Source organism: Eubalaena glacialis, chromosome 1, assembly GCF_028564815.1.
Source record: "Eubalaena glacialis isolate mEubGla1 chromosome 1, mEubGla1.1.hap2.+ XY, whole genome shotgun sequence".
In the NCBI taxonomy this organism is placed as follows: Eukaryota; Metazoa; Chordata; class Mammalia; order Artiodactyla; family Balaenidae; genus Eubalaena; species Eubalaena glacialis.
Window position 1 is genome coordinate 188,969,751 of NC_083716.1, and position 21,436 is coordinate 188,991,186.

Below are 21,436 nucleotides of genomic sequence, written 5' to 3' on the forward strand. Positions count from 1 at the left end.
CATACTGTACAGCAGGACCTTGTTGTTTATCCACTCTATATATAGTAGCTTATATCTGCTAACCCCAACCTCCCACTCTATCCCCCCCCCTCAACCCCCTCCCCCTTGGTAACCAATAGTCTGTTCTCTATGTCCATGATTCTGTTTCTGTTTCCTAGATAGGTTCATTTGTGTCATATTTTAGATTCCACATATAAGTGATATCATATGGTATTTTTCTCTTTCTGACTTATTTCACTTAGTATGATAATCTCTAGTTGCATCCATGTTGCTGCAAATTATTTTGTTCTTTTTTATGGCTGAGTAGTATTCCATTGTATATATGTACCACATCTTTATCCATTCATCTGTCTATGGACATTTAGGTTGTTTCCATGTCTTGGCTATTGTGAATAGTGCTGCTATGAACATAGGGGTGTATGTATATTTTTGAATTATAGTTTTGTCTGGATACATGCCCAGGAGTGGGGATTGATGGATCATATGGTAATTCTAGTTTTAGTTTTCTGAGGAACCTTCATACTGTTTTCCACAGTGGGTGTACCAACTTACAAGGAATAATTTCTTGACCTAATCTTTCTATGGTTATTATTTCTCTTTAACCAGAATCTCTTTTTAAACTCTATCTCAAGGCTAACGGAAAGTTTCCACTCTAAAAAAAGTATGAAAAAATATGTCCCCATTAATAGACTGTTCTATTGCTGCTCTTTCCTACTAGAAAATTCTTGAAAAATAGTCTACATTGCTTTCTTCCAGAGTCATTTCACTTCAGTTCCTCATACTTCCATAGTCTGGCAGGCAGCTTTTTCTCTTTGTGAAGCTCCACTTCAGAGGCAACAGGAATCTCCTAACTGCATCCAGTGGTTCTCCCTGTGGCATTTGATTTACAATATTTAGTAACCCCACTCTCTGCTGGCTTTTGCTACTCCATATTTTACAGATATGCCTCCAGCTTCTATGTCTATACTTCCTGAGCATCCTCTTCAGTAGCTCCATGCCTAACTTTAAATGCTGTGTTCCCACATCCCTCCCTAACCACCCTCTCACTCCATACCTCTGTTTGGCATTTTCATCCTCTCCCTTGACTTCAGTTACTAGGATAACATGTTGACCATTTTGAGATGGAACTCCAAGAGTTTTTGAAAACCTTAATAGTAGGAGGTGAGAAAAACTGACATTTGAAAAGTCAAAAAATAATTTGTTTTATTCTGCAGAGGCTTTATTTTACCTTCAGAGTCAGACTGCTCTTTTGTCTTATGAAAAAATCTTTTAAATAGGTCTTTAAATTACACAAAAATAAAGTGAAGTCTCAACTCTGGCACATAGAAGATGGAGACAATGTGACTGCAAGAGACTAGACAACTCTGAACAGTAATGTGCACAATTATCTTCATTGTGAGCACAGCTACATCACTGCAGATTCTGTGTCTTTTGGAAAAATGTCATTCTTTTTCTAAATATGGATTTAGACTGCATAGTCTTTGAGCATAGGTGTTGATCCTGGAGATGAATGCACACCTTGACATTAATTTTGATAGCCCACTTCCTTTTTCTTGGCCTTGTAGCTGGAGATCCTGAATTCAGTGTAGGAAAACATGTTGAAAGACACTTCCATAGGGGATGGTAAGGTGGCTTTACAAGATGGGTTTAGACCTTAGAGGATGCAGAGAAAAGCCTGGTAGGGGACCTCTATGGAAGGGGTTGAGTTGTGGGTTCTGAGAGGTCTTGTAGCAGTTATAGTGAGCCTAGCTGATGCTAGCTTCAGTTTGGGGAGCTGGAGGAAGAGATTGAGCTCATGCTTGGGAGCAGTACCAGCCTGTGGATTGCTGGACTTGAGGGGGAAATAGGTGACCTGCAGAGGAACAAATCAGCAGTTTGAAGCCAGAGAGCTGACTGTAGAGGAAAGTGACAGCCAGGACAAATTGGTTAAGTAAGTAAACATTCACTGGGCATTCTTAAAAACTTTGGGCTGAGAAACATATTGAATTAGTATAGGAGCTCTGAATATTGAAATCGAAATAAAGCATTAAAAAAAAACCCCTGAGACTCCTGGATTATAATCCCCAAATTCACATCTCTAATATGGCACCATATTTCTGAGCTCTAGGGCCCATATATCTAGCACATTCCAGACCTTTTTTTTTTTTTTTTTTTTTTAACCTTAAGTTCTTTTGTTAGAAGCCATGTCTTTGAGAATAGGCATAGGGAACTTTGCCAGGGAACTAAACTCTTTAACATTCAGCAAGTCCAACCATGTCTGGTTTGGAATCTTGACTCTACAGTTTTTATCCCATGCTATACCCATGTTCTGGTTATAATTTACTGAGGCTACTTAGTGTTTCCTCTTGTAATCTGTCAATGTGCTTGTGTTTCTCTCTCTAACGCCGAACATCCCTGTTTCTTGTTTGTGGTATTAGTCCTTGTTCCTCCATTTATCTTCCCAGCTCTTGACTCATTTCTAACCACCAGCTATCTGCACGGTTGTAGTCTGGATTCTGATGACCAGTGTGCCTGATATTCACTTCACATACTCAATAGATATTTGTGTCATGAGTGAATGTTCCTTAGTAAATTCCAGTACTTGATGATTTCCAGGGACTTAGACTTCAAGGTGCCCTGGATTTCACTCAGTTGCTAGCAGACTAACTTCTTGAACTACTGATTGACATCCATGCATTCTCACTCAAGACAACCTTTCAAAATTAAGAACCTTTAGATGTAGTAAGACATAGGAGTCAACTGAAGATTTTTTTTTTTTTTATCAAGATGTGTATATTATTAAGGTTTGTTTCCAACAGTTTGCACTTTGCTTTCACTTCCTGGTAATTTGAGCCCACCTGACTTCATTTTTTCAGGATCAAAAATTTCTCTCAATAAATTATTTGATATTTTTCTATAAATTATACATCTTTATTGTGTTATGTACCCAGAAGTATCTGTATTTTATTAGTACAACAAAAATTGGTTATTATTTAACTTTTACTCTGTCAGATATGGTGCTACATTTAATCCTCAAATCAACCCTGTGAGGTTAGCATGTCATTATTGTTAATTTACAGATGATAAAGCTAGAAAATAAGCATTGTCATTATCATTAATTTACAGATGATAAAGCTAGAAAGTATAGAAGTTGAGTCACTTGCTTAAAGAAAGAGAGTACTGAGTGGAGCATCAAGACTTTGAACACCTCATTCTTTCTGAATCCAGAGTCTGTGATCAAACTGTGGTAATCATAAGACTTAGATTGGTTCACATTAAGAAAATAAAGTTATAAGTTGTGTTGTAGGGTGGTATTAGTAAGCATAATATCCATCACTGAAAGTATACCTCCCAGTCAGCTGCCTATGCTCATGAATAGCAATTCATGAGGCCAAGGATGCTACTTTTCCTGGCAGCATCCAAATCCAAACAAGGATGATCAAAAAGAATTTTTTTTTTAAAGTCACATGTTTCTGGATTATAACTGTGCCGCTTTGAAAAACAATAGCCTCTAGGGACACATCTGAAAGCAGAACTCATAAAATGTTGGCATTTGCATTTGAAAGTGTTTTCTCAAAAAACCAATAGTTATATTCATTAGGGAATTGTGCTATCATCCCTCAAAGAAGGTCAGAATTCAAATTCTATCAGAAATTCTTTTTTATTTTTCTTACTCATATCATATTTCAAGAGACATTTTGTGTTTTGATTTGTTTTCTTAATTGAAATCCTGCAGTCGCTAAGGCTTAGTGGGAAAAGGTATATATGTGTGTGTGTGTAGGGGGGGGATTTAAACCAATTCATAATTTCTGTTTTATTCTGCTTTATTATGTTTTAATCTTTTTTTTTGTAGTCCAGCTCCCCCCCAAAAAAATGCCTCTCTTGAATACTTACTGAAACATTTTTTCTAGAAAGAGAATTTTCCATTAAAATATCTCAAAAGTTAGCAGTTTTTTAATTTAAAGTTTAAAAGAAACTAAATGCTTATTCATCCCTCCTCATTCAAAATTATCTCTGTTTTACTAATATTTCTAAGGCAAATGCAATTTTAATAATTATATATACATCTCAACAAAAATATCCTCAGTTTACTGATGTGTTTTACTAAGTCTATAGGAAATCAAACCACATCAAATAATTTTGCTTTAAAATTTCTTAAGCTGATATTTTAATCATAAAATCACAGTCTTAGAAGATATGTACAAGGTAATCTTGGGTCTAACCAGTGGCATGATGACAATATTTAACCACAGGCTCAGCAGAATAAAAACAAATCCTGATTTGTAGCATTTGCCAATTTCCATGGTATAAATACTCTCCCTATAGCCAATTTCAAGCTAACGATATGACATCACTGAAGGAAGAGCTGAGAAAAGATGTAACCACAGTCCACACACCACTGGGTCCCACAACCCTGACATCATGTGAGCTTTCATCAAAACCTCCAATAAGTCTCTGAAATCACCTTTTGGTCAGAAGTGGCTAAAGGGATGCAGATGAGAATTGTGCTTAAAAGCCAGGCTCTAGAGTCTGGCTGCCAAGACCCTAACTCCACTCTTCAAGTTACCCTCTGTGTTACCTTGCATAAACCATCTAACTTTCCTGTGACTCTCTTTGCTCATATGTAAAATGGTAATAAAAAAGTTTCTATCTCATTAGAATTGCTGTGATGATTAAATAAAATAATGCATTAAAATGCCTAGGAGAGTTCTTGGCACATAGCTATAATAATAGGCTATTAGTAATAAATGTTAGGGATCGTTTTTTCGAGAATTCACAATTCCACTTATCAGAATGTTTTACACATTGTCATCTAAATCTTTCAGAGGTCATTGAAACCCATGCTGTTTGATAGCAATACTCTGAGAGGAGCCAGTTATAGAGGGAAGAGCACTAAGAAGTCATACCTTAATAAAGAAGATGTGGCACATATATACAATGGAATATTACTCAGCCATAAAAAGAAACGAAATTGAGTTATTTGTAGTGAGGTGGGTGGACCTAGAGACTATCATACAGAGTGAAGTAAGTCAGAAAGAGAAAAACAAATACCGTATGTAACACATATACATGGAATCTAAAAACAAAAAAGATTCTGAAGAACCTAGGGGCAGAACAGGAATAAAGATGCAGACGTAGAGTATGGACTTGAGGACACAGGGAGGGGGAAGGGTAAGCTGGGACGAAGTGAGAGAGTGGCATGGACATATATACACTACCAAATGTAAAATAGATAGCTAGTGGGAAGCTAGTGGGAGATCAGCTTGGTGCTTTGTGACCACCTAGAGGGGTGGGGTAGGGAGGGTGGGAGGGAGACGCAAGAGGGAGGAGATATGGGGATATATGTATATGTATAGCTGATTCACTTTGTTATACAGCAGAAACAAACACACCATTATAAAGCAATTATACTCCAATAAAGATGTTAAAAAAAAAAAAAAGAAGTCATACCTTAGTTACTAGTCCCAGTTTTGCCACAGTCTAGGTTTGTGACCTTTGCCAAACCAGTTTACTTCAAGAGCTTTGGTTCTCTCATTAGCAAAATACAGAAAGTAATGACCACCCTGCCAACTGCACAGGATTGTGGTGAGATTAATATGAGATAATGAAGCTAAGAGTTCTTGGAAGATGGTACAAACGTGGGGTATTATCATTAATCCAATTTAAAATTCATGATGCCATGGAGGCATTAAAATAAAAGAGTGAAAAATTTGGTGTCATTTGAGTAAAAATTGGGAATGATGTGTTGTTAACAGCTGGAATGTTTTGCTGTAAAGAGGAAAAAACCCCACATTATATCATGAAGCAGTTAAGCATTTTTTTCTTCCCACAAAAGAGCAAGTTTCAAAAGAAAAGGAACTATACTTTGAAATGTAACATATGTTTAAGTGAATTAGGGATCTTGGGAAACTAAGTTAAAAAATATCTATGAAATCATAATTTTCTGGAAAAGGAAATACAACAGAGAAATTAATAGATAAAGCATATAATAGTCTATCAAATGAAAGATGAGACACTTAGGCAAAATGGATAGTTCGCATTATGTCATTACAAGATGTATAGTGTAAATCTCCAAATAATTATTAAAGGTAAAAGATCTTCAGTTTTATAAATAAGTATAAAAAATGAAATGTCCAGGACAGATTGAAGAAATCTTAAATACATTAAGTTCAGTCAACTTGTGAACAAGAAACAGCACACACAAAAATGAAGGCAAGGAAATTATAGGAAAAATACCTGATTTTTTAAAAATTTACACTTTGAATCTCTGTTCACATAGAAGAATCATATACATTTATATATATTCAGTGAAAGTTAACCAAAAAATCATTCCAAAAGTATACCTATGATTTTTTTTCTTAAGTTATGACTTCATACTGTGCTTTAACAGAGGAGTTCTGTTCTGGGGACAAAGAATCACCTGTGCAGCATGGTCCTCACCACACACTTTTCTGTTCAGTTGCCAGTAAAGATTCTTATTGTCTAAAATTTAAATGTCAGTCCATGATATAGGAAGATCAAGTTTCCTTGTTGAGGGGAAAAAAATCAGAATGAAAGTTATGAATAGTATGTTACCTTCTATGAAAGGCAGAGGGAAAATATGAAATAAAAATTTATAATAAATCACTGAAAATATACATAAGAAATTTATGACTTGGGGAACTTGAGTAGACTGGGAAAGAGGTGGAGACAAGACTTTCATAAGGTACCTTTTCACATTGTTTTGATTTTTGAGTCGTGAATTTTTTACCTATTAAATAAATTATTGTATGTGTGTGTACGTCCAGTACACATTGATATATAAAAACCTCTCTCACATCTGACTTAACGTCTCTCACCTGCCCATGCTCAGGCCTGACACAGGCAGGGACACCTGTGGAAGAGAAGGGGCATGATGAATGTCTTCACTCTCCATGCCCTGTCCCCTGTCCCACCCACTTTGCTGCTTCTCCTTGCTCAGCAATGTGGAGGGGAGGCAGGGGTCAAAGGGTCTTACAAGACTGGTGGGTTTGTTGTCATCTGTGTGACAAATACCCAAATGTTGGTTATTTTTTTCTCCTGGGGAGCTTTTGTGCATCCCTCAGAGACAGCTTACTACACCAAGAGGGTACTTTGTTCTCTGATATTTGGGCTGAATTTTTACGATTCCTACCCTGGCTTCTATATCAACAATCACCCCATGAAGGCTGTTTTCCACACTCTGAAGTCGGTATCCTTTGGTCAATACCTTTAAAAGACCTCTCTACTCCACCTGCCTCATGACTTTGAAAAAACTCAGTACCTTTTCTGTGCTAAAGTCTGGAAGTTCATGTCTCTCCCTCCACAGGGTCCCTCTTAGAGTCCTACCTTTAGGCCAAGTTTTCTTAACCTCCATGCTATTGACATTTGGGGCTAGATAATTCTTTGTTGTGGGGGACTTTCCTGTGCATTTTAGGATGTTTAGTGGCATCCTTGGCCTCTACCTGTTATTTAATAGTAGCATGCCCCCATCAACCAAAACAAGAATGTCTCCAGAAATTGCCCAATGACCCCTGGAAGGCAAATGGCATGTTTGAGAGCCACAGCACTAGGCTAACAACACTCTTCAAATGAATTGCCATTTCCTAATCTCCTTACCATTCTGCTAATTATCAGGCTGGGTGATGGGGTTTAGGTGATAATCAAATACACATTGGAGACTGCCCCTTAGCAAGCCCTGCACAGAGGGTCTGACAGATAAATATCATGAGAATATGTGGGCATGTGACACCCATTTTTTCAGAAGGAACTCTGCAATCTTGAGATAATAGGAAAATTCTTACATCAGTGAAAATCAGTGTAAGCCTACACTGTCTCTGACATTTAAAAATCTGGGCCTAAGGACAGTGAGAGTAGGGGTAAAGGAGACTTTAATTTGTTTATTTTTTGACTTTATTATTGACTATTTTTTATTATTCAAGCATTTGGATTAAAATTTGTATTTTTTAAAGAAAGAATCATAATTCTTCCATAGCTACATGAAGAAGAACATTTTAAGTTTTAGTAAGATTTTGATTTTGGTTTCATGGCTAAGATATGAAAGGAGGGTCAAGAAAAAGGGAAAAAAAGAGAGAGGCAAAAAGTTAAAAGGGAGAGGATGTTAAAACTTACCTTGTTTCATCGATATAAACTGCTTCCAGCACAGATGCTGCATATTCAATATTCTTCTTTAAGTCTACGATGTTAACATCACCTTTTTCCAGCTGCTTCACTAAGCATCTTAGTCTATTTCCAAAAGTTAGCCAAAAAGAAAGAAAAATAAAAAGAGATTTATCATAACTGTATGGAAAATAGTCCAATATTAAATATACAAATTGGGTTAAACTTTCAGTATATCTTTCCAGGTCATTAAATAGAAATATTTTTAGGTATATTTGGGGTATAATTAAGATCAGTCTTTATAACTTAAATGACTCAGAAATTATATTCACCTCTCAATAATATTAGGGCTATAGGTTGCTAGTTTAGGTACCATATTTCAAACATAGTTTTTCTGAAAATTCAAAACAATATAGGTATTTTCATAAAAGTATTTCTAACAGTAGAATTTACTTTATGGCTCTTTTGCTTCTTCAGAGTTGGCACTAAGAGAATATTTAAAGTCTACTCTTTTGACTACCACTGTAGCAATTTTTCACTGTATATAGCAGTAAAAACAAAAATAAAAGGCAGAAGATTCAAGAAAATATAATTAAGATGAGAAAAAAATATATGTATGCATGCTTAGTATTTTTACTGCAATGGTTTTTTCACTTGAAGGAAAACTGTAAAATATTTTCTCTTGTTTTTGCCCATGGGATGATGTATCCCAATTGTTTGAGAAATTTTAAAACATGCCTGGACTTCTGACTCACAGAAACTGTGATATAATTAATACTATTGTTTTAAGTCACTAAATTTTGGGATAATTTTTTATGCAGCAATAGATATCTCATGGAGTGAGATAATACAAATTACCTCAATAAGTTTCTAACACTTCAAAAAACTTCTATGCATTAATTATAAATCCAGTGTTTCTGAAGATACTGCCCTTTACTAGGCAGAAAAAGAGAACATATTCTTTAGTCAGTACACACTATAAATAAACATTGTGAAGACACTTTACCCATTTTCCTAAATCAGCAGACAGAATTTAATTCCATTCCTAAGAAAATGTATTTCAGAGAGAATGGAGTGTATCTACTTTTAGTCACCGTCTTAAAGATAGTGTAACAGATTTTCTGAAAATTTACTTTGGGTGATTTCCAATATCAAGGTTTAGGGTATAAAGGCAAGTTAAAAATTTCAGCAAGGGTATTTGACATTTCTCCATCCATAAGAAATACTTTACTTCTCCATGGAAGAAAGCCACACCTAGATTAAAACTTCTTATTCAGGAAGCTACAAAGAATTACTTTTTGTACTATATACTTTTGTATGATAAAATATTAGCAGACAACAACATTGCCAAATAAATTCCATGTATCAATAAACAAGTCTTATTTGTACAGAGTCAGCAAAGTAAAACAAAACAAAAATAATAACTAAAACAGGTTACTTAGAAAGAAAAAATTAAGCCTGGCTTTGAGGTCTGTGTAAAACACTGAATGTGATGATAAAGGAGCAACACATAGAATTTTGAGGGATTTTTGTAATGCTTATGACCCAAGCACATTATACTTAGTGAAATTATGTTTTATGTGGGAAGCAAAAGAAAAAGTGCCATACTTTGCAATGGCTTAAAAAAATTCCACTCATGTATCCTTCTTGTGAAAAGTGTTTGGTATAGCTTGGTTGTACGGCTTTGCTGTATTTGGTTGTATGATGTGGTCTTAAAAACCATGTGAACTTCAGATGGTTGCCTTCCATTCTTTCTGAATAACTGAACTCTTTTATTATTTAAGTTAGCAGTTTTCACTACTAAAAAACTACATTTTCCAGGTTGTCTCAAAGCTACGTATGGTCAAATGACTGCATTCTGGTTAAGGAGAATAAGAAGGTCATTGAGTAAGACTTTCAGAACAATTATTTTGAAGAGGGCTAACTCAGCTAGAAGGGATTCTCTTTTACCCTTGCCTGTTCCTTACTGCCTGGAATGCAGTGGAACTGTCTGAAGGTCCAGGAGCTATATAGGACCATAAAGTGATCTGACTAAAGGAAGCTACCCACTAAGAATGGCAGAGAAGGAAGAGGGAATTGGTCTGGGTCCCATGCTGTGAATCCACCTGAATGAAATCACCTACATCTGGACTTACTTCATGAGAGAACAAAAAAAAATTTGTGTTCAAGCCACTATTATTTTGAGATTTCTTTTTCTTTTTTCTTTTTAATTTTTGAATTTTATTTTATTTATTTTTTTATACAGCAGGTTCTTATTAGTCATCAATATTATACACATCAGTGTATACATGTCAATCCCAATCTCCCAATTCATCACACCACCACACCCACCCCCCGCCGCATTCCCCCCTTGGTGCCCATACGTTTGTTCTCTACATCTGTTTCTCAACTTCTGCCCTGCAAACCGGTTCATCTGTACCATTTTTCTAGGTTCCACATACATACGTTAATATATGATATTTGTTTTTCTCTTTCTGACTTACTTCCTTCCTCTGCAATTTTTCGGAAGAGTTTGAGAAGGATGGGTGTTAGCTCTTCTCTAAATGTTTGATACAATTCACCTGTGAAGCCATCGGGTCCTGGACTTTTGTTTGTTGGAAGATTTTTAATCACAGTTTCAATTTCATTACTTGTGATTGGTCTGTTCATATTTTCTATTTCTTCCTGGTTCAGTCCTGGAAGGTTATACCTTTCTAAGAATTTGTCCATTTCTTCCAGGTGGTCCATTTTATTGGCATAGAGTTGCTTGTAGTAGTCTCTTAGGATGCTTTGCATTTCTGCAGTGTCTGTTGTAACTTCTCCTTTCTCATTTCTAATTTTATTGATTTGAGTCCTCTCCCTCTTTTTCTTTTTTTTTTTTAAATTAATTAATTAATTAATTTTTTATTTTTGGCTGTGTTGTGTCTTCGTTTCTGTGTGAGGGCTTTCTCTAGGTGCGGCAAGCGGGGGCCACTCTTCATCGCGGTGCGCGGGCCTCTCACTATCGTGGCCTCTCTTGTTGCGGAGCACAGGTTCCAGATGCGCAGGCTCAGTAGTTGTGGCTCACGGGCCTAGTTGCTCCGCGGCATGTGGGATCTTCCCAGACCAGGGCTTGAACCCGTGTCCCCTGCATTAGCAGGCAGATTCTCAACCACTGCGCCACCAGGGAAGCCCCCCTCTTTTTCTTGATGAGTCTGGCTAATGGTTTATCAATTTTGTTTATCTTCTCAAAGAACGAGCTTTTAGTTCTATTGATCTGTGCTATTGTTTTCTTTGTTTCTATTTCATTTATTTCTGCTCTGATCTTTATGATTTCTTTCCTTCTGCTAACTTTGGGTTTTGTTTGTTCTTCTTTCTCTTGTTCCTTTAGGTGTAAGGTTAGACTGTTTATTTGAGATTTTTCTTGCTTCTTGAGGTAGGCTTGTATAGCTATAAACTTCCCTCTTAGAACTGCTTCTGCTGCATCCCATAGGTTTTGGATCATTGTATTTTCATTATCATTTGTCTCTAGGTATTTTTTGATTTCCTCTTTGATTTCTTCAGTGATCTCTTGGTTATTTAGTAACGTACTGTTTAACCTCCATGTGTTTGTGTTCTTTACGTTTTTTTCCCCTGTAATTCATTTCTAATCTCATAGCGTTGTGGTCAGAAAAGATGCTTGATATGATTTCAATTTTCTTAAATTTACTGAGGCTTGATTTGTGACCCAAGATGTGATCTATCCTGGAGAATGTTCCGTGTGCACTTGAGAAGAAAGTGTAATCTGCTGTTTTTGGATGGAATGTCCTATAAATAGCAATTAAATCTATCTGGTCTATTGTGTCATTTAAAGCTTCTGTTTCCTTATTAATTTTCTGTCTGGATGATCTGTCCATTGGCGTAAGTGAGGTGTTAAAGTCCCCCACTATTATTGTGTTACTGTAGATTTTCTCTTTTATAGCTGTTAGCAGTTGCCTTATGTATTGAGGTGCTCCTATGTTGGGTGCATATATATTTATAATTGGTATATCATCTTCTTGTGTTGATCCCTTGATCATTATGTAGTGTCCTTCCTTGTCTCTTGTAACATTCTTCATTTTTAAGTCTATTTTATCTGATATGAGTATCGTTACTCCAGCTTTCTTTTGATTTCCATTGGCATGGAATGTCTTTTTCCATCCCCTCACTTTCAGTCTGTATGTGTCCCTAGGTCTGAAGTGGGTCTCCTGTAGACAGCATATATATGGGTCTTGTTTTTGTATCCATTCAGCAAGACTTAGCTTTTGCTTGTCTGTAAAGCTTTTGATTTCTCCATTGAATCTGAATGAGATCCTTGCCGGGTAGAATAATCTTGGTTGTAGGGTCTTCCCTTTCATCACTTTAAGTATATCATGCCACTCCCTTCTGGCTTGTAGAGTTTCTGCTGAGAAATCAGCTGTTAATCTTATGGGAGTTCCCTTGTATGTTATTTGTCGTTTTTCCCTTGCTGCTTTCAGTAATTTTTCTTTGTCTTTAATTTTTGCCAATTTGATTACTATGTGTCTCGGCGTGTTTCTCCTTGGGTTTATCCTGTATGGGACTCTCTGTGCTTCCTGGACTTGGGTGGCTATTTCCTTTCCCATGTTAGGGAAGTTTTCGACTATAATCTCTTCAAATATTTTCTCGGGTCCTTTCTCTCTCTCTTCTCCTTCTGGGACCCCTACAATGTGAATGTTGCTGTGTTTAATGTTGTCCCAGAGGTCTCTTAGGCTGTCTTCATTTCTTTTCATTCTTTTTTCTTTATTCTGTTCCGCAGCAGTGAATTCCACCAATCTGTCTTCCAGGTGATTTATCCATTCATCTGCCTCAGTTATTCTGCTATTGATTCCTTCTAGTGTAGTTTTCATTTCAGTTATTGTATTGTTCATCTCTGTTTGTTTGTTCTTTAATTCTTCTAGGTCTTTGTTAAACATTTCTTGCATCTTCTCGATCTTTGCCTCCATTATTTTTCCGAGGTCCTGGATCATCTTCACTAGCATTATTCTGAATTCTTTTTCTGGAAGGTTGCTTATCTCCACTTCATTTAGTTGTTTTTCTGGGGTTTTATCTTGTTCCTTCATCTGGTACATAGCCCTCTGCCTTTTCATTTGTCTATCCTTCTGTGAATGTGGTTTTTGTTCCACAGGCTGCAGGATTGTAATTTTTCTTGCTTCTGCTGTCTGCCCTTTGGTGGATGAGGCTATCTAAGAGGCTTGTGCAAGTTTTCTGATGGGAGGGACTGGTCTTGAGATTTCTTTTAAATGCAGCTGAACCCAATCCTAACTGATAAATCAAATGAATAAGAAATGAATCAAATTATGGTCTTTTCTGGGTATATGCCCAGTAGTGGGATTGCTGGGTCATATGGTAGTTCTATTTTTAGCTTTTTAAGGAACCTCCATACTATTTTCCATAATACATGCACCCTAATGTTCGTAGCAGCACTATTTACAATAGCCAGAACAAGGAAGCAACTTAATGTCCATCGACAGAGAAATGGATAAAGAAGATGTGGTACATATATACAATGGAATATTACTCAACCATAAAAAGGAATGAAATCAGGTCATTTGTAGAGACGTGGATGGACCTAGAGCCTGTCATACAGAGTGAAGTAAATCAGAAAGAGAAAAACAAATATTGTATATTAACGCATATGTGTGGAACCTAGAAATATGGTATAGACGATCCTATTTGCAAAGCAGAAATTGAGACACAGACGTAGAGAACAAATGTATAGAAACCAAGGGGGAAAGGGGGGTGGGTGGGAGGAATTAGGAGATTGGGATTGACACATATACACTACTGATACTATGTATAAAATAGATAACTAATGAGAACATAGTGTGTAGCACAGGGAAGTCTACTTAATGCACTGTGGTGACCTGAATGGGAAGGGGGTCCAAAAGGGAGGGGACATATGTATATGCATGGCTGATTCATTTTGCTGTACAGTAGAAACTAACACAACATTGTAAAGCAACTGTACTCCAATAAAAATTAATTTAAAAAAAATGAATCAAAATAAGGAACTCAAGAATAGAGAAATTATCATATAAAATGAGAGAGGACACTCCTGGTAAACTATACTCAGGTTCACTTCCTAATTCATGACAGCCTGCAGTTGTTCCCAGGGAGTCATCCATCAGCAGATCACATGTGATGAAACCTGGGACATCAAAAGGCTCTAATACTTACACAATGAACATGCTTTTTCACAGAGATATCTTGATGTAGTTTAAAACCAACAAACATTATAAATTGTTATATGTTAATAGGGGTAATAACCTGTAATCTGACACAAAAAATAGCTTTGAAAAATCTTAATAGGGGTATAAACCTAGAATCTAACACAAGAAATAGCTTTGAAAAAAATACTCAAAAAAGTTTTACCACCCAGCTAGAAAAACTAATTAGATATGGTTATAACTCTGTAAAACCATAGCCACCTATACACAGACACACACAGACACACACGCAGACACACACACACACACTCTCATACACACACCTCTAAACTCACTATGTCAACACCAAAAAACCAGAAATATATTTTGGAGGGTTGCTAGAACTTTCTTTACCTCCTTTGCCTGTATGCACAAAATTTCCTTTAGTGAGTACACATTTCTATTTACATAAAAAGAAAAACCTTTGTATTGTAAAAAGATTATTTATAATTAGAACAGCATGTTAAGGAAACAATTTATATATTTGTTATTTCAATCGTGAATTTGCTTTTGTAATCAATTTATGCATACAGTAATCCCCAACAATCTTATTCAGGCTTTAGTTTCCCTTTGTAGATAATACAAGGCCAAACATTATCATGAATCATTTTCAAATGATCATACATTCTAAACTGGTGGGTTCCAAAGCATTAAGGCTTTACTGAATATATCTGTACAAATTTTTTATTTGTTTTAAGAAGATATAGACTATTTACCTAATTCCTAAACTATCCTATGAGCAAATTCTCAGAACTGAAGAAGAAATCACAAAGTCATATGATAAAATAAATAAGTTCCCTAAATTTAGTAAAAACTCTTTTAAATAATGATTTGGTTTCTTTCATCAGAGTAAGCAAGCCGAGTGAAAAACAACATAGTAATACCAGGACTAGGTATATTCTACTGGTTCCCAAAGCTTAAGATAAGTATATGCACTTTATGTTCTAACTTGAGCAGTTTCTGGCCCAGCAATTCAGCAATCTGTGGATAGAGACTCCACTGGCTACCCTGCATGGTAGCAAACAAGAGCTGTTCTATCAAACAGCAAAGACCAGCTCTTTGTAAGCAGATAATATTGCCAAGAAGGTATTAAAACCCAAGTCTGTTAAATAAATAATTATTTAGCATTTATTAGTGCACCTGGGGTTGTGTAAGAAAAATTGTGTATATGAATACATATAAGAATGCATATATATGGATACACACAGTACCTGTCTTCAAGACATTTGCAATCTCAGGGAATGGCATGACTTATGCAAATAATGTTGTCAAATGTTGGAATGCATACATTTCCCATTACTTCTTTTCCCTAATTTCCAAGTAAACTGATTTAGTCACTGTGCCTCAAACACTCTCACATCATCCTCGATTCAAGTTCTTATTTCTTACTGAAATCCCTTTCTTCCGTATCCCATCTTTAACTGTCTGAATCATATTTAATTACCAGGCATATCTGGGATGCTATCTATATCATAGGTACTTAGAAGATTTCTATCCACTGTGATCTCTCGACTTAGAAACCAAACCACACTTCATTTATCCCTCACTTATGAAATTGATATTTCTCTGGCTTTCACTATAATTTTAATATTTTGTGCATGATGTTTTCCCAACTGATTTTTCAGCCAATAAAAAAATTGCAAGGCCTGCAAAGAAGGAACATTGATCCATAATGAGGATAAAAATCAGTCAGTCAAAATTGACCCAAAAACTACAAAGATGATAGAATAAGTAAGCAAGGATGTTAAAAGTTACAATTAAAACAATAACATACTACTCAATACTCTGTAATGGCCTGTATGGGAAAAGAACCTAAAAAAAGAGTAGATACATATATATATATGTATAACTGATTCACTTTGTTGTACACCTGAAACTAACAAAACATTGTAAATCAACTATACTCCAATAAAAGTTAAAAAAAAATAACATAAACAACATTATCCCAATAAATTCAACAACTCAGACAAAATAAACAATTTCCTTAAAAGACGCAAGCTACTAAATTTCAAAAAGAAATTAATAAACTGAATTTGTAGTTAAAAACTTTCACACAAAGAAAACTTCAGGCCCAAATGAATTCATTGGCGAATTCCTACGAACATTTAATGAAGTAATAATACCTATTCCCTACAAACTTTTCCAGAAAAAGAATCCCAACTCATTCTAGGAGTACAAAATTACCCTTATAACAAAACCAGATGAAAACATTAAAAGAAGAAAAAGCAGCAGCAGCAGTAACATATTAATGAATATGCCTCATGAACATAAATGTAAACATTTCTTAACATTTTAAGAAATCAAGTCCACCAGTACATAAAAGAATACTGCATCATAAAAGAGATTTATCCCAGGAATGAAAGGTTGTTATAAAATTGAAAAATTAATCAATGTAGTTCACTATATTAAGAGACTAAGAAAAGCCATATGATCATCTTAATAAATACTCAAACAGTATTAGACAAAATCCAACATCAATTGTTGATTGAAACTCTTAGCATTTTAGGAATAGAGGGGAGCCTACAAAAATCTACAGCTAATGTCATAAATAATGTTAAATGACTGAATGCTTTCCTTCAAACATCAGGAACAAGGCTCTAGTCTCACCACAGATATTCATAATTTCACTGGATCTTTCAGCCAAAGCTATAAGGCAAGAATAAAAGCTATCCAGACTAGAAAGAAGGAAATAAAACTGTCTTTGTTCACAGACAACATGATTGTCTAAGTAGAAAATCTGATGAAATATAACAAAAAGTTACTAGAAGTAATAAAAAGTAATAAATGATTTTAACAAGTTTACAATATAAAAAAGATACAAAAATAATATCATTCTATATAATAATAATGAACAATCTGAAATTAAAATGAAAAGCAATACCATTTACAATAGTACTGAAATGTAAAATTCTTAGATATAAATCTAACAAAGTATGTGCAAGCCCTATACACTGAAAACTATAGAACATTGCTGAATGGAATAAAGGTAGACCTAAATAAATGGAGAGATGCACCATGTTTATAGATTGAAAGACCCAATATTGTTAACATGTCATTTCTCCTCAAATTTATCTATAGATTCAATACAACACCAGTAAATATCCCAGCAGGCTTTTTGTTTTTGTATATATTGACATGCTGATTCTGAAATTCACATAGAATCAAGGAGCTAAAATAGTCAAAACAAATTTTACAAAAACAACAAAGTTGGGGGATTTACACTACTTCAAGACTTATATAAGACTTCAAGACATTTTAAAGCTACAGTAATCAGTACAGTACAAATGGCATAATATAGTACATTATTAGCAACAAGATAGTACAACAGATCAATGGAACAGAATATAAAGTCTAAAAATAGACCCCCAATATACAGTCAATTTATTTCAGTAAAAGAAGCAATGATAATCTAGAGGAAAAAAGATAACCTTTACAACAAATTGTGCTGGATCATTAAAAATGTCCATGTGTAAAAGGAACTTTGATCCATACATGCATCACAGATTTAAATGTATATCTTAAAACTATAAACCTAGAAGAAAACATAGGAGAAAATCTTTTTGATCTTGAGTCAGCCAAAGATGTCTTAGGTACAACACCTACGAAAACAAAATAAGTTGAACTTCACCAATATTAAGAACTTCTGTTCTTCAAAAACATTGTTTCAAGAATTAAAAGACAAGCCACAGACTGGGAGAAAATATTTGCAAACCATATATCTGATAAAGGATTTTCAGAAAACATATAAAGAACTTGCAAAACTCAATAATAACAAGATAAACAATCCAATGCAAAATCTGCCAATGATTTTTTTCTATCACCAAAAAAGATATATTCATGGCAAACATGAAAAGATGCTCAAAATTACTGGTCACCAGAAAAAATTCAACCTAAAATAATAGTGAGATATAATCAAATACCTATTGGAATGACTAAAATTAAAATAACTGATCATACCAAATATTGGCAAAGATGTGAAGCAAGTTAAACTACATACACAGCTGTTGGGAATGTAAATAAGTACAATCACTTTGGAAAACAGTTTCTCAAAAAGTTACACATGTATCTACCATGTGACTCAACCACTCTATTCTTTGATGGAGAGAAAAAGAAATATATGTCCTTACACATACTTGTACATGAGCATCATAACAGCTTTATTTGTAATAGCCCCAAACTGGAAACATCCCAAATGTTCATCCACAAGTAAATGGAAAAACAAATTGGGGCATATCCATCCAAAGAAGTTCTACTCAGCAATAAAAGGAATGAACTATTGATACACATAATGACAAGAGTGACTCTCAAATAATTATGCTGAGTGAAATATGATAGATGCATATGTATGATTCGATTTATATAAAATTTTTAAAATGTAAGCTATTCTTACAGTGACAGAAAGGAGATCAGAGGTTGCCTGGGAGTGAGGAGATGAAGGAGGAAAGGAGGGGAAGGGTTACAAAGGAGCTGGAGGAAAATTTGAGGGTAATGGAAATGTTCGTTTTCTTCATTGTGGTGATGGTTTCATAGGTATACACAGATGTTCATACTTGTCAAATTATAAATTACACAGTGAAATATGTAATTTGAGAGAGAAAAAACATATATGCTAAATAGATGCTTCTGTTACATATCTTTATTTTTCATCAATTTTATTAAAATGCTTAAATTTTTAATATATACTATCATGAAAGGCATGATAAAAAATCGAAAGTAGCATTAAACTGTTAATGATCTTTCTCCAAGGAGAATGACACTAATTTTGATAATTCATAAGGCTTTTAAAATCAGCCTGAATATTAGGTGCTGAACAGGCTTTGATGTTCGTAGCTTTTTGGTGGGACTTCCTTGCCTTCTAACGATCAGAACATTTAAAAGAAGATAGAAATGAAAATAGAAACCATCTTTGAAAATAATTGATTGGATCTGTGATTCAATCAAGCAGTTGCAGAAGAAAAATAATTTCTACCTTTGAACAGAGTACTGAGCTGTAGAAAATGATTATATTTTTATTCAAATATAGAACCGACACTTTCTAAATGAAAAAATACTCAGTATAAAGGGATGTAGTTTTCAGAATCAAGCACTTCATATACTCTAAACTTACCTTCTGAGATTGCTACATGACCCTATCTTGCAAAAGGACCACCTACATGACTAAGAATATTATACTGAAAAATCCCGTGTGTCTATGGATGTCTTCATTAATTCTAGGATAAAAATGTCCAGGATATCCCTAATGCTGTAAAGCATGAATGCTATGTACATTAATAATTTAAATTTAAAAGAGAATTGATACTCATCATATTTCTGTCAATTTCCCCATTTTTGACCTAACTGAACAAAAGTGAGAAGGATATGGCTGTAAGAATGTCATCTTAAGAAGCAGAAGAGGTAAAGCTAAAAGAATATCTATAGTGATATTAACATTAACTTTAAAATATGGCCATATGCAGGAGTGCACAAAAACACAAATAGGTACTGCCAGACTAGAAGCTGCTATGTCATTTTCTAAGTCCTGCATGCCTCTAATCCTAACATGGTAAAAAATGATGATAAGAAGCCATTAAATAATGAAATTGTGTTGTCTACTCTGTAGGTCAATGTTTAGGAAATTAAATTCTAACCTTAGTCTAAGAAGCAAGGCTTACAGATTTAAAGTCTTTTTAAGATACTTTTTTTCCCCACAGAGGCCAATGTTATAATTGTAAAGCTCCTTGATACCTTTATTTTATAGAATAAATAATTCCCCCCAAAATTGGTATCATTGAAAAAAATGAGAACAATTGTATGGCAAACATTATTGCTCTTTAAAATATATTTACATTCTACATTTAAAGGAGCAAAATAACTCCACTGGAGAATATATAATGAAAAAGTATATTTTTTTAACATCTTTATTGGAGTATAGTTGTTTTACAATGTCACAATGTTTACAATGTTTACCTCACTACAAATAACTCAATTTCATTTCTTTTTATGGCTGAGTAATAATCCATTGTATATATGTGCCACATCTTCTTTATCCATTCATCTGTCGATGGACACTTAGGTTGCCTCTATGTCTTGGATATTGTAAATAGAGTTGCAATGAACATTGTGGTACATGACTCTTTTTGAATTATGGTTTTCTCAGGGTATATGCCCAGTAGTGGGATTGCTGGGTCGTATGGTAGTTCTATTTGTAGTTTTTTAGGAACTTCCATACTGTTCTCCATAGTGGCTGTATCAATTTACATTCCCACCAACAGTGCAAGAGTGTTCCCTTTTCTCCACACCCTCCCCAGCATTTATTGTTTGTAGATTTTTTGATGATGGCCATTCTGACTGGTGTGAGGTGATAACTCACTGTAGTTTTGATTTGCATTTCTCTAACGATTAGTGATATTGAGCATCCTTTCATGTGTTTGTTGCCAATCTGTATATCTTCTTTGGAGAAATGTCTATTTAGGTCTTCTGCCCATTTTTGGATTGGGTTGTTTGTTTTTTTGATATTGAGCTGCATGAGCTGCTTATATATTTTGGAGATTAATCCTTTGTCAGTTGCTTCATTTGCAAATATTTTCTCCCATTCTGAGGGTTGTCTTTTGGTCTTGTTTATGGTTTCCTTTGCTGTGCAAAAGCTTTTAAGTTTCATTAGGTCCCTTTTTTTTATTTTTGTTTTTATTTCCATTACTGTAGGAGGTGGGTCAAAAAGGATCTTGCTGTGATTTATGTCATAAAGTGTTCTGCCTATGTTTTCCTCTAAGAGTTTGATAGTGTCTGGCCTTACATTTAGGGCTTTAATCCATTTTGAGTTTATTTTTGTGTATGGTGTTAAGAAGTGTTCTAATTTCATTCTTTTACATTTAGCTGTCCAATTTTCCCAGCACCACTTATTGAAGAGGCTGTCTTTTCTCCATTGTATATTCTTGTCTCCTTTATCAAAGATAAGGTGACTGTATGTGTCTGGGTTTATCTCTGGCCTTTCTATCCTGTTCCACTGATCTATATTTCTGTTTTTGTGCCAGCACCATACTGTCTTGATTACTTTAGCTTTGTAGTATAGTCTGAAGTCAGGGAGCCTGATTCCTCCAGCTCCGTTTTTCTTTCTCAGGATTACTTTGGCTATTTGGGGTCTTTTGTGTTTCCATACA

The 21,436-nt window shown here is 34.9% G+C and overlaps 1 protein-coding gene across 6 annotated transcripts in view; it reads right to left on the minus strand.

The window, feature by feature from the left end:
- The window catches only part of PDE1A (phosphodiesterase 1A), a 361,532-nt gene that overhangs the window by 101,060 nt on the left and 239,036 nt on the right, over positions 1-21,436 (minus strand). For all 6 annotated transcript variants that reach the window (XM_061185570.1, XM_061185593.1, XM_061185610.1 and 3 more), the window contains one exon: positions 8,110-8,223. In XM_061185570.1, coding sequence (XP_061041553.1) covers positions 8,110-8,223 — 114 coding nt within the window. The remainder of the gene's footprint in view (positions 1-8,109; positions 8,224-21,436) is intronic.